Source organism: Sardina pilchardus, chromosome 24 (assembly GCF_963854185.1).
Source record: "Sardina pilchardus chromosome 24, fSarPil1.1, whole genome shotgun sequence".
Taxonomy (NCBI): Eukaryota; Metazoa; Chordata; class Actinopteri; order Clupeiformes; family Clupeidae; genus Sardina; species Sardina pilchardus.
The window spans coordinates 25,134,401-25,147,500 of record NC_085017.1 but is presented as its reverse complement, the minus strand read 5'-3'; the positions used below and the strand labels follow the sequence as shown (position 1 = coordinate 25,147,500).

General features: G+C 41.5%; 1 protein-coding gene across 1 annotated transcript; it reads left to right on the top strand.

Moving 5' to 3' along the window:
* Positions 1-8,758: 8,758 nt before the first annotated feature.
* Positions 8,759-12,769, top strand: zgc:153441 (retinol-DH_like_SDR_c domain-containing protein). The gene is made up of 7 exons (XM_062528975.1): positions 8,759-8,852; positions 10,182-10,316; positions 10,423-10,614; positions 11,065-11,226; positions 11,805-11,924; positions 12,124-12,328; positions 12,664-12,769. Exons 1-7 carry the CDS (start codon positions 8,759-8,761, stop codon positions 12,767-12,769), a joined length of 1,014 nt encoding a protein of 337 aa, XP_062384959.1.
* The last annotated feature ends 331 nt before the right edge of the window (positions 12,770-13,100 follow it).

The window sequence follows — 13,100 nt, the reverse complement described above, 5'->3', positions numbered from 1 at the left end:
AAATATGTCGACAAAATGTAGCACTTCTTTGTGTCTAATAGCACTAAAATCATGTGGTACATAGAATTCTGAGCATCCATGCCCTTGAAATAGTTTGCTTAATTATTGATTTATGTATAGTATACAACTTCAATATCTGGCAACCATCTGATGATCACAATCTTTCCTGTTAGCTTAAGTTGCTGAACTGCCAACGTTCCCACCTCTGTTTAATCATATTGCCCAATTTATCAGTTAGCTAGCCATTTAATCAACCAGCTAACTAGCTAGCAGTAGCTAGTTAGCTGTATAATTATTTGAACCAATAATTAGTAGTATAATTGAATTTGGACCAGACGGTGATGATTACTGTATGCCATAAGTCAATTATGTAATTATGTATCAAATTATGTATCAATTATGTGCCTATTCTAGGTTGTCAGCGATTTATAGAAAAAGTCTGGACCTTGATAGCATAGCAAAGGGTAACTGAGGTTATTTGGTAACATCACCAGAAGTAGCCATTGTGGTCCAGTTCTTGAATGGAACATGCTGAGTGGAGTGTTCTACATGCTGGTGCTCACAAAGATTTACTTTATAAACACACTTCCCCAATTTCCTATTTTATTTGTAGAAACTTCTGAAGAATTCTGCATGAATAACTAGATAATGTATGCTACAAAATGTAAAATCCCTGTTGTGTAAGCTTCCATGGTGTAGTAGGCTAGCCTAGCTTCTGTCTAGATGGAACAAAGAGAGCAGCTACAAATGCCTCAGTAAAATACTGGACCATAGACTAGAGGGTAGAAGTGGAGTTATCAAGGATCTTTGACTGGGATATTGAGCCAGAGTAATGTTACATCAAGAGTATAACTTAGGGGGCAAATGTGCATGTCGATTCCTGAAAACTAGGCCTCTTCATGGGTTTCATCCATAGGTTTCATCAGGTCCCTCCACAGTATCATGCACCTCTAGATTGAATGCAGACTGGTGCTTGATTAAAACACCTGTGGAAAGGAACCTGATGAAACCCATGAATAGGCTACTGTATCTCTGGAGTATATTTCATGATAGCAAGTTAACTCCCAGTTAACACAAAACTAAACAGCCACGTTGTTGAAGTTGCCAGTTGGGCGATTTAACCTTCTGGCAACATGGGCACAATTCTATAAAATTGCCATTAGGTGACTTGAGCAACATTGCCATAATATGACAGCGGCCATAGGGTTTTTATTTTTGGTAGCGTTACTGTGTGGTGATGTGAATCATATGGCCTTAATGTCTTGCTATGATCATTTGGTAACGTTGCTGTCTGGTGGTGTAAATAACTTTGCCGACAGGTCAATTTGGTAACATGCCGTTTGATGGTGTACCTAATGCTGCTGTTACATGGCGCTATGGTCATTTGATAACAACAACATTGCTGTAACGTTGCCTTCACACATGGTGATAAGTTACCCAGAATGCATTGCAACACCACAAAATATACATTTCCATAAATATATGAATTTGCATATTGTGTACATTTTAAATCTTACTCTCCAATCATGACAATTAGATTTACAAACCATGGCTGTGAAAAATGTTGTAATGTCAGCTATACCTAAAGTTTGAAAAGTCAATGGCTGCGTTTCCTAGATTCGTTAAGAAGTTTTTAAGTGCTAGATCTTCTTTGGAGCGATCTTAAGAACGCTCCTAAGAAGATCTAATTAACGAATCTGGGAAACGCGGCCGATGAGTCCATCACTCGTGGCAGGACACTGAATTGATGAGCTTGGCAAGGTGTCTAGTATACATCTGACTGACCTATGTAACTGGTGCTGGCTGGACATAAAGTCTGGTTGAAAATAGAAAGTTCACAGTGCTATGCCATACAGCTATACACATGGATTAACATGGATGGGCTAACTAAAAAATACATCTGAAGTCATATACAAGCTATCTGTCAGCCATGAGCATGTTGGTAGCCATCAGTCACCTGCGAAACACAGGACCACTTTTTCTGCAAATCTAGCCAGCACCAGTTATAGCAGTCATGTAAAATAAAGATGTGACTGCGACCTCCAAGCACATGGGTTTCAATGTTGCTATAATCTTGCAGTTACATGGCAGTTATATTGCAAGAAGGTTGCCGGAAAGTTGTGTTGGTTCCTGCAAGGTTGCCATTAAGTTGCCGATACAGTGCGGTGAGATCGGAAAATAACAACATTACGCCGTCTTTCACTTTTTCGGTTTCCGCCATGTCGGAACCTAACGTGGCGGCAACGTAAACCATGTGACAGCCATGTTAGTGTGTTTGCTGGTACTTGGATGTGGTACCTAGAGATTTTACTGCCTCTTTGAATTTAATTCCATGAAAAATTAGTTTTTCTGGTTATGCGCCTGATTTTGTGTTATATCTCCAGAACACTTTGGTTGATCTTCATCACCATGAAGGCTCAAGAGCAAATTAAACGATAAGGCACTCAAGGTCACATGGTCAAAGATCAAGGTTGCACAGGGTCATTCATGAAATAAAAAATCAATGCATCCACACACAACATCTTCAGAAGATGCTGAAGGATTTCCATCAACCCTAGCACAGTTAATGAGGACGCTCATTCAAGGTATCATGGCTTGGACAGCAGTCCTCACCTCACTTCCTCTCCACAGGGGTCCCCCAGGGGTCAGTACTGGGCCCCTTTCTCTTTGCTATCTACACCACCTCCTTGGGACAGATCATCCGTTCACATGGCTTCTCATACCACTGCTATGCAGACGACACACAGCTTTATCTGTCCTTTCCACCTGACGACCCCTTGGTCTCGACACGAATCTCAGACTGCCTCTCAGACATATTAACATGGATAAAAGCACACCGCCTCCAACTAAACCTCTCAAAAACAGAACTGCTAGTCCACTCAGCCAAACCAACCATACATTATGACATCAACATCAAAATTGACTCCTTGTCTGTTGCACCTACCAGGACTGCAAGAAATGTAGGAGTCATTTTCGACAACCAACTAACCTTCTCTGATCATGTAGCCTCAGTAACCAGGTTGTGCCGTTACGCACTATACAACATACGAAAAAAATCAGGAACTACTTGACTCAAGATGCTACCCAACTCCTGGTACAGGCAGTAGTCATCTCACAACTTGACTACTGTAATGCCCGCCTGACAGGTCTCCCAGCCTGCACAGTGAAACCCCTTCAAATGATCCAGAATGCAGAGGCACGCTTGGTCTACAACCAACCCAAAAGGGCGTATGTCACCCCATTGCTCATCCAGCTACACTGGCTACCGTTGTTGCCAGATTGGGTTGACTGATTTCCGCCCAATTACCCCGCCGTCTTCAGCAAAAAAACGCCCGATGACGTTTTTCTCTTAGAGAACCATTGAACTCAAAATGTTATTTACCCGCCGACGGCTTATTTTCCCCCGCCGAACGATATAAAAGAAGCCCAATTTGGCGGGCACCCAATCTGGCAACATTGACCGTTGGCCAAATTCAAGACTCTAATGCTTGCCTACACAGTACTCTCTGGCTCTGCCCCCACCTATTTGAATGCCCTCATACAGGCATATGTTACCACACAACCATTGCGCTCCCCAGCCAAGCGGCGTCTAGCCCTTCCGCCAGCACGTTCAGGCCAATTCAAACTTTGTCATCTGTTGTTCCTTGCTGGTCGAGCACACTACCAGTTCCTACTAGAGTAGGAACATCCTTCTCCATCTTCAAAAAAGTCCAGCTCTTCAGAGAGCATCTCCTTAAGTGACCATTGCTAATGTAACCTCACTCCCCGACGCCTCAAGAGTGCTGCTGGCATGAAAGTTAGTGGCCTGGGCTTTTAGCTGGATTGTTAGCTCGACTCCCGATCTGAGGTGCTGCTGTGTCGCGGGTTCGAGTCCGGGCGTGTGCAGGGCTGAACCGCGGTGGTTCAATTCAACACAGGATACATTGGTGTCGTGACCCAGAATCGAACCAGGGTTGCTTCGGAACACTTCCTTTGTTGTATACTTGTCAGGGCCGGTTCTCCCTATACGCACACTACGCAAGTTGCGTAGGGCCCCGCGAGTTAACGAAGGCCCCGTCTCCCCTTGAGTCAAGCGACAGGTAGCCTACTGTACAGTTATTATAGCGACAGTCATCATGAAACCGAATTACCCTTCAGAGCATGACAAACAGAAGAAGAAACGTCAAGAGAATGAACAGCGGGAACAGAAGTCGGGTAAACTTGTGTTCGTTCCTCGGTTTTAATGTCAACAAATAATCTGAGTAGCCTAGCCAGTAACTGATCCATTTGTTTGCATCTCTCATGCCTGTTGCTGGCCTAACAGGGCAGATTAATCCCCTTATCTGTCTGTGGCTTGCTTGCCAGCCTTTCCCAGTAGAATACTGGGTAGAGTAGAATACTTTTCAAAAGTTGTGAAATATAACCACAAATTGCGTTTAAAAAAAAAAAAAAAAAAAAAAAAAATGGCTACATTTTAAAATAAATAAATAAATTAGATAAGCACTCCGAGAGCGCAGACCTCCGCCCAAGTGCGTATCACTCCCAACATGTAATCCTTCCTTACTTGAGTCATTTCAGACCTTTCCTGAATTCGAAATCCTTCCATAACTTTTGGAGTTATCTTGCTAACACACAAACAAACACCGATGAAGGCGGAGGTAGCCTAATAATAGGCTAATACTAACCGTATCTTTAAATACGTTCAATAGCCCTAACGTGTGTGCTCGAGATGAAAGTACAGTAGGCTACCCTAATCGGTGATTTCACTCTTCCCATACATTTTTAAAACAAGTAAATCGTTTTACAATATCAGTCAAGCTTTCTTTGGTTTAGATACTTAGGCCTACTTAACATGGAATGGAAAGTATAGCCTAATGGATTAACTTTGATTTTCTGTGCTGCATACTGGACAATAGATGCACATCGTGAATTAGGCCTATATGAAGTATTAACATGATTGTTTAAATAGTCTACGTTTGAAAAAAAATATTGAAGGGAATCAGGGGAAGCCAGTCCAGTAGCCTATGTCTTTGACAGACACAGGTCAGCCTCAGTGAGTATAGGCTACTAGCACAATCAAGCAGCCCAGACCCTAAAACTGCTTTTATAGCTGTTAAGGTGATTCAATCACATACAATTATTTTTCTTTCAATTATTTTTACAATTATTTTTTTTCTCCTAGTCCTTTATGGGGAAAACACTATATTTGGTAACTTTTGTAGACAAAATGGGGTGGGATGATTTGAATTGGGAACACTGAGGTATCAGGTGCGAACCTCCTAAAAAAATGGTTACCTTTTGGCCCATAGAGTACAGGAGGGCCCCTTAGCAGGATTTTGCTTAGGGCCCCATGGAGGGCTGAACCGGTACTGATACTTGTGGTCCAGCATCTGGGCAAAGAACAGGCCCGCCTCCTCTGCTCGAGCGCTCAGCTTCACTGGCTTACTAGGTGAGTATTCTGGTGGAGGGCTGAGGGCGCCTGGCAGGAGCTCTGAAGGCACGAGATGCCAGCCAGCTTAGCTGTGCATGTAGAACATAAGTAAACCTCACTCCCCGATGCTTCAAGAATGCTACTGGCATGAAAGCTAGTAGCCTGGGCTTCTATCTGGATTTTTAGCACGCTCGACTCTCGATCCAAGGTGCTGCTGTTTCGCAGGATCGAGTCCGGGCGTGTGCAGGTCTGAACCGCGGTGGTTCAACACAACACAGATGAGGAGTGAGGTTTAGGGGGGTGAATGTAACGGATGCCAGCTAGCTTAGCTGTGCTTGTGAAACATTAGTAAAACCTCACTCCCCTACGCCTCAAGAGTGCTGCTGGCATAAAAGCTAGCAGTCTGGGCTTTTAGCTGGATTGTTAGCATGCTCAGTTCCCGATCAGAGGTGCTGCTGCTTGGCGGGTTCGAGTCCAGGCCTGTGCAGGGCTAGACTGCGGTGGTTCAACACAACGCAGGTTACACTAATTTTCAGTGAAATACAACATTGGCTTGGCTTCACATTACCTCACTTTATGGCCATGTAATATATATATATATATATATATATATATATATATATATATATATATATATATATATATATATATATATATATTCTAAACTTTTAATTGAAGAGGATCAATAAAATTGATGAGGATCAATTGGATTTGCACTATGTTGAAATCATCTACCAGAAGCTGAACTACAGTGCCCTCCAAAAGTATTGGAACACATACTTAAAGTTAAATATAAAATCATCTTTGGAAATTGATCTTAATGCCTTAAATGAATTGCATTGAGCTCACTGAGAATGAAACCAGCTAACAGCTAATAGCTGACATAAAAGCATGCCAATCTCTTATGGTGAAGGGTATAGTGTTGATATGGGGTTATTTTAATTCCAAAGGCCAAGGGGACTTTATCAGGGTGCATAGTGTCCTGGATCCATGAAATAACTGGCCTTTAAAAATAAAAATAAAAATCCTCTATGGAAATTTTATTACCCCTGTATTTTAAGGAAAACATTTATATATTTACAATACATTATTCATTCACAAAGAAAACTGATGTCCTTAAAGGTTGAATATTTACTATTTTTTTCATTTAAGACATTAAGATCAATTTCCAAAAGATGATTTTATATTTAACTTTCAGCATGTGTTCCAATACTTTTGGAGGGCACTGTAACTAGAAGCACTCTGCACATTGTCAATGTTCTGGGTGCAGCTACCAGAAGAGTTACATGTTTCAGTATGTTGCTCAACGTTACATCTGACCAAACTGAGCTTGAGGCTGCGCAGTACAAATGATGCCCAACAGGAAACTGGTTCAGACCTCACTGCTCTCCATTTACAGTATGTCCTATGGAGTGGCAGTGTCCATAAGTGTCCGTAACGGCAGCAGAAAATCACTTCTTTGAGAGTTTAATGAAACAGATAATGGTCTATTTTCCTCCCTAACTTTTACTGTGATAAAAATGGATGTACAGGAATTGTGAGTTGTGGATGTATTTCTCAAGGATGACTTTAACATCAAGCCTGTAATAGCTAAACACCAGACTACTTAAAGGTGGGGTAGGAGATCTTTGGAGCATGCTCTCTGGAGCATTTTTATTCACATAATGCTTGAAATACTCTTCAAACCCCCATTGCACAATTAATTAGAAGTTTTGACACAAAAATGAAACGTTTTAGTGGCCTCTAGAACGAGCAATCCAGGAAAAACATCCAATCATACTGAGCGGACTGTTAACGATGATTGGATTCTGATGCATCTATCAAACTGCAATCTGCTCCTCCCTACTCTGGAGGCGTGGCTTTGGGAGGAAGTCTGAAAAAAGGGGTTGGGACTTTTGACCTGTGTATTTTCAAAATGCAGCTTTGCTAGAATCGTTTCCCAGGATCTTCTACCCTACCTTTAACTGACACAAATATTTTTAAAATAAATGCAAGCAATAAAATGTTTGTGAAAATGAAGGGGCCCGTTGACTCATATACGATTTTCTCATTGACTCATTTCTTGCCAGTTAGGATGAGGTGCAGGCGAGGCCTAAGAGGCCAAGAATATGTCGTGAGTAATTCATCTGGTCTGCGCATGAGAAGCAATCTCCATGATACGCTACAGAGTAGATCCAATGTCCAATTACATTTATCTGAGTACAGGAGGGCCGTTCCAATCTTTCTCTTTTCCACTTATATTGACATTTTGTTAAGATACTGATGAAAAGCATGTTGTTGTTTACCCATCCAGCCAACACATATTCATTAAAGACAACAATCATAGGACATTCATGTGACCACCCTGGTTAAATAATAGATTAAACTAGAAGATCACTCAGAGAGCGCAGACCTCCGGCTGTAGGCCTATTGTTTGGTTGTGATATTGATTGTGTATTGGTTGTCATACAGTACATTTGAACCTAAAGTTTAGGTCCTAAGTTTAGGTCCTAAATAGCGCCCTAGTCCTAAACTATTCAGATCTCCACCACGTGGCCATACCATGTCATAACACCGCCAAGCGAAATAACAGAAAAGTCTCCTGAAGTCATACGGATCTCTCCCAAAAATTAATAATTTCTTCCTTGGGTAATTTCAGACCTTCCCTAAAAATCCATCCATCACTTTTTTTTTTTTTTTGTTATCTTGCCAACAAATAGACAAACAAACCCAGATGAAAATATCACCTCCTTGGCGGAGGTGATAATAAATTAAAAAAAAAAAAAAAAAAAAAATCCCAACCCCTAGGATCTTGCAGGTTGGTAGCCTAATTGTTGTAAACTAGTTGTTTGTTATTGACTCAGATTAATTGTGTTTACAGTATTGCGAGGTGTTAAAATTTTTTTATTATTTTATTATTTTATTCTCTGTTGGCCATCATGCTTTCTCGCGATTGAGCGCCCTCTTGTGTCAGTGTAGGCCAACTGTAGTCATGCAGTAAGAGGTGGCCTACCAGATATTCTTGGAGCGCAAACACTGTGGCATGCAGCGAGCGCAGTACCTGTATGTAGTCCCATTTTTGCATTTTGCCATTTGTGCAAAAAAAAAAAAAGAATGCGTATGGACATCATAAGCCATACTGTGGTCAAGCTTTTGTCTTCTTGCACACACACACCACCGGTTAGTCTTTATCCAAGACTAATCTGATTATAAAACCTTGAATGCCAACAAGTTCCCAGAACACACCAGCCCGTTAGTCCGTTAATGTGTTAGCGTTAGTCAAAACCGAACAAACAAATCAAGACACTGGGGATATTAATTTCTGTTGGTGAGAAGAGGGGAACGGGGCAGTTCCGCCGAACGGACGGTATGAGTCTCTCTGTGCCAGCCCGGGAAGTATGGAAAGAGCTGAAAACAAACCCTATTGCCAAGTACGGTGTGGCTACTGCTGTGACAGCCATCAGTAAGTGTAGTGACAGCGCGATAACGCCACTGCTTAAAACTGTTCAAGTGTAGCACAGGTTAGAGCTGAAAATCCTACACAGAAACGAAGCATGATGATGTAATTTGTTAAATAGTCTATGTTCATCATGATCTCAGCATATATATTTCAGAAGAATGCTTGTGAATTTAACTTTTACTCTATGTGTAGAAGGCCTATGTATTTCTCTGTCTAATTCCGAACATGAAAACTGCCCACGTGTAGGCTAGGATAGGCCTACGTTTGCATTGCCATCAGAATGAAAATACTGGAATGTTTTTTATGTATTATTTCATTGTATGTCAATGACGTCGTGAACCATCAGAGCTCACAAGATTAAGGGGTCTTAATCTGGACAAAACCAGACTGTAAGTGATAAGGCAATCCGTTGTGTCTGTTCACCTTATGTGCCCAGTTGGTTGTCTGTGAAATATTTACCATGGTAAAAGTAAGGCAGCTATAGGCTATTTAATGCTTTATTTGACACTTCAGGAAATGCATATTTTATTTGAGTGGCTGACCAGGAGATAATAATAATAGCTTTATTGTCCACAACAGTGGAATAAATAAATACATAACAAATAGTACAATCACCCTTTAAAACAGCAATAAATACAATATGGATATCTTGACTATTGGGAATTGTGTAGTGATATTGTACTTGGTATAAATGACTTTTTGTAAATGTTTTTGGTTGCCATTGCAGCTGTGTAGGCTACCTCCTTCCTGATGGCAATTTTCTGAATTCTGTAAACAGAGGATGCACTGGGTCAGACACAATGTGCTTGGCCTTACGTCTCATATGTATGACATGTCTGTCAATTGTCTCTGCCCTTTAACAACAATCTTACTGCCCATCTTGCTGACCCCATAATGAGTTCAGCTTCCTAAATATAAAGCTCAACAATGTAGCTAATCACCTAGAAGGAATACATCACATCAGCGTTACAGTGAAATGTGGGGAGAAAGGAAATGATAAACAACAGACTCAGAACTAATAACCTCCACTGACAATGGCATCTACTGTCATTAGATGGGTCACATCTGTTTCACTCTTTTTGAAAATATGTGTCATAAATAATTAAATAAACTCAGTAACAGGTCTCTTCAAATTCTCAACGCTGTGAATCGGTACTCATAGCAATATTATGACTTTTGTCAAGATCAAATAAGGGAAACCTCGTCAAAGGTCTATGACCAATTAATAACATATTCAAATTCACTGATTTGACTGATCAGCAGTCTCCTGAGTTTTGGCTCTCATGGTTCTTTGGTAGATGTCTGGCTGATGTTGGGCATTATTTAACACAGGTCTGGTGCTCCTGAGGAAATGGATTGCAGGTGGAGTTTGCCGAAATCAAATACGCCTTGATGGAAAAACAGTGGTGATTACTGGAGCCAATACTGGAATTGGAAAGGAAACCGCCCGAGATTTAGCTCTAAGAGGTGAATGCTACACACTGCCCTATAATTTCACATACTGTAATAGACATGTTATGCTCCCGACATATGTATGTGTATGTAGATTTGCAACTATGTGCTTGACTTTTAGGAGCACGTGTGGTGCTGGCTTGTCGAGACATGAGGCGAGGTGAGAAAGCCGCATCAGAGATCCGATGGTCAACGGGAAATGGGAATGTGGTGGTCCGACAGCTGGACCTTTCATCGCTCAGATCTGTGAGGGAGTTTGCAAGCAAACTCAGTGCCACTGAGGATCGGCTCGACATCCTCATCAATAACGCTGGTGAGATGCACTCAGTTGAAAAACCTCTGTCAGCCACTGGCCAGTGTTCAAGGCCTGTAACAGTCTGGTGGTGGTTTAATTTTAAATCCTCCAAATATACTGCAAGTGTAGAGATAATTGAGAACTAGTGAACTTAGAATGATAAAGTTAGTTTGTCTTGAGTATGTATACAGTGAGCAGTCACAAATTCAGTGTGAGGAAAGGTGCCATATTTTTTGCCTTCATCCATATTCTTACTCACAGAATTTTACTTGATAGTTCAACATCTTTATTTAGTAAACCTTGTAAAATACAATCATGTAGGACATGCAAAATGCTAGAGATTTTTGGCATTCAGAACTTTGCTTTTTGTCACATGTGATATATTTTCTGATGTAATATGGTTTACTAACATCTTCTCTACTAAATCAAAACATGAATTGATCTCCTGGCTGTTTGGACCCCTAACAGGTGTAATGCTGTGTCCCAAGATGCTGACAGAGGACGGATTTGAGACTCAGCTGGGGGTCAACCATTTAGGACACTTCCTTCTTACAGTGCTGCTCCTGGACATGCTGAAAAGCTCTGCACCCAGTCGAGTTGTCAATGTATCCAGCATCGCTCATGTCGGGGGTAAGAGGAACACACACACACACACACACACACACACACACACACACACACACACACACACACATACACACACACACACACACGATGGAGTTGGAGTTTTTTGGACAAAATCATGAAATGAGTTTCCAACAGTCTTGAAGGAATTCCCATACATTTTGAGCACTTTTTGGCTGTTTTACGCACACACACACACACACACACACACACACACACACACACACACACACACACACACACACACACACACACACACACACACACACACACACACACACACACACACACAGCGAGAGAACTAGCAAGGCATGTCCTGTGTCAAGTGCCTAGCTTTCATCTGGACCTTTACTTGCCAGGGTTTGTCCTCATATTCCTCTGACTCCGCTCTTGCTGATCCAAATAAGAGACAAAAAAGAATATTAGTTTGTTTATCAACTGACTACTTTTGAGTACCACTGCAGAGGATAACTGCATATCTATTGTCCTTTTGCAACTATATTGTCCTTGAAATCTCCAAAACAACAAATGCCTATAATATAACGGTGACATCCCAAGTTCCACATGCAACCTGTTGTTTTCAGGGAAGATCAACTTTGAGGACCTCTTCTACAATAAAACCCCATACGACTCACTAGTGAGCTACAGACAGAGCAAGCTAGCCAACCTTTTATTCTCAAGAGAACTCTCACGTCGAACTCGAGGTAAGAGCTTCCTAATTCCATTTTCTAAAGTATGCTGATGCTCCCTATGACGCTAAAGTTTAGAGTTTCAGTGTATAATTCACAAAATGGTAGATCAGAAGGAAACATTTCTTGCATTGAGTTACATTACATTATGGGTTTCCCACATACGTAGATAAGGTCTGCTTCACCACAGCAACATTATGTTTTCCTCTGTCAGTCTTTGGGGTGTCTTCGTTTGCCCTGCACCCTGGGGTGATCAGGACAGAGCTGGGGCGCTACGTGGAGACACGGCACCCGTTTCTGAGTGCCCTTCTCCAGGCACCTGCCTGGCTCCTGATGAAGACGCCCAAACAAGGTGCACAGACCTCCATCTACTGTGCGGTCACCGAGGGGTTGGAGGTGCACACCGGCTGCTACTTCAGGTAACAGGATGTTAGAGGATGAGATGTATGAACGTAAGAATATGTAAGTGGGAATGCATATGTGGGGCATAATGTGTGTTAATGTCTAAGTGTACATTACATATTCATTACACTTACTGATTAAAATGTTTGTAGTTAGTCGTGAAAACCTCTGCATGATGCCTTGAAAATGCTCATTATCGTTTTATTTGATATTATTGCTTATATTATTACATCACAACAGTTGTTGAGTGCATGAGTGTACCTGCCCATGTATAACAAGTTTTCTCATGTTTTATACATCAACACTGTTTTCAGGATATGTATTAAGCTGTGTCATGTCTCTTTTTGTGTAGTGACTGTAAACTGAAGGAACCTGCTCCAGAGGGAAAAGATGACCTAGCTGCTATGAGGCTTTGGGACATCAGTGCCAAGTTGGTGGGCTACAATGAAGAAGACTGAGACCGTTTACACCACAGAGCTGTGCTCGTGAGCACCACAGAGAATCATGCCAAACTGTAATGGATCTAAACGACTGCTGTTCCTGACATACTCAACTCGTGCTCAGCTCACCCACTGTGCTGGTTATATCGCCTGAGTTAGCAGTGACTGGCATGCCTGCTTGGAAATGGTGTTATGAATGGAAATGTATGTGGTCGACTGCATACATTTCTACTCTTGATGTTAAAATTAACATCTAGGCATCAAAAAAGAATATGTTGTGCATACTTAGGATTTTAGATGTGATGTAATACTGTACAACTAAGGAGTTGAGACTGAGCCCACAATAGAC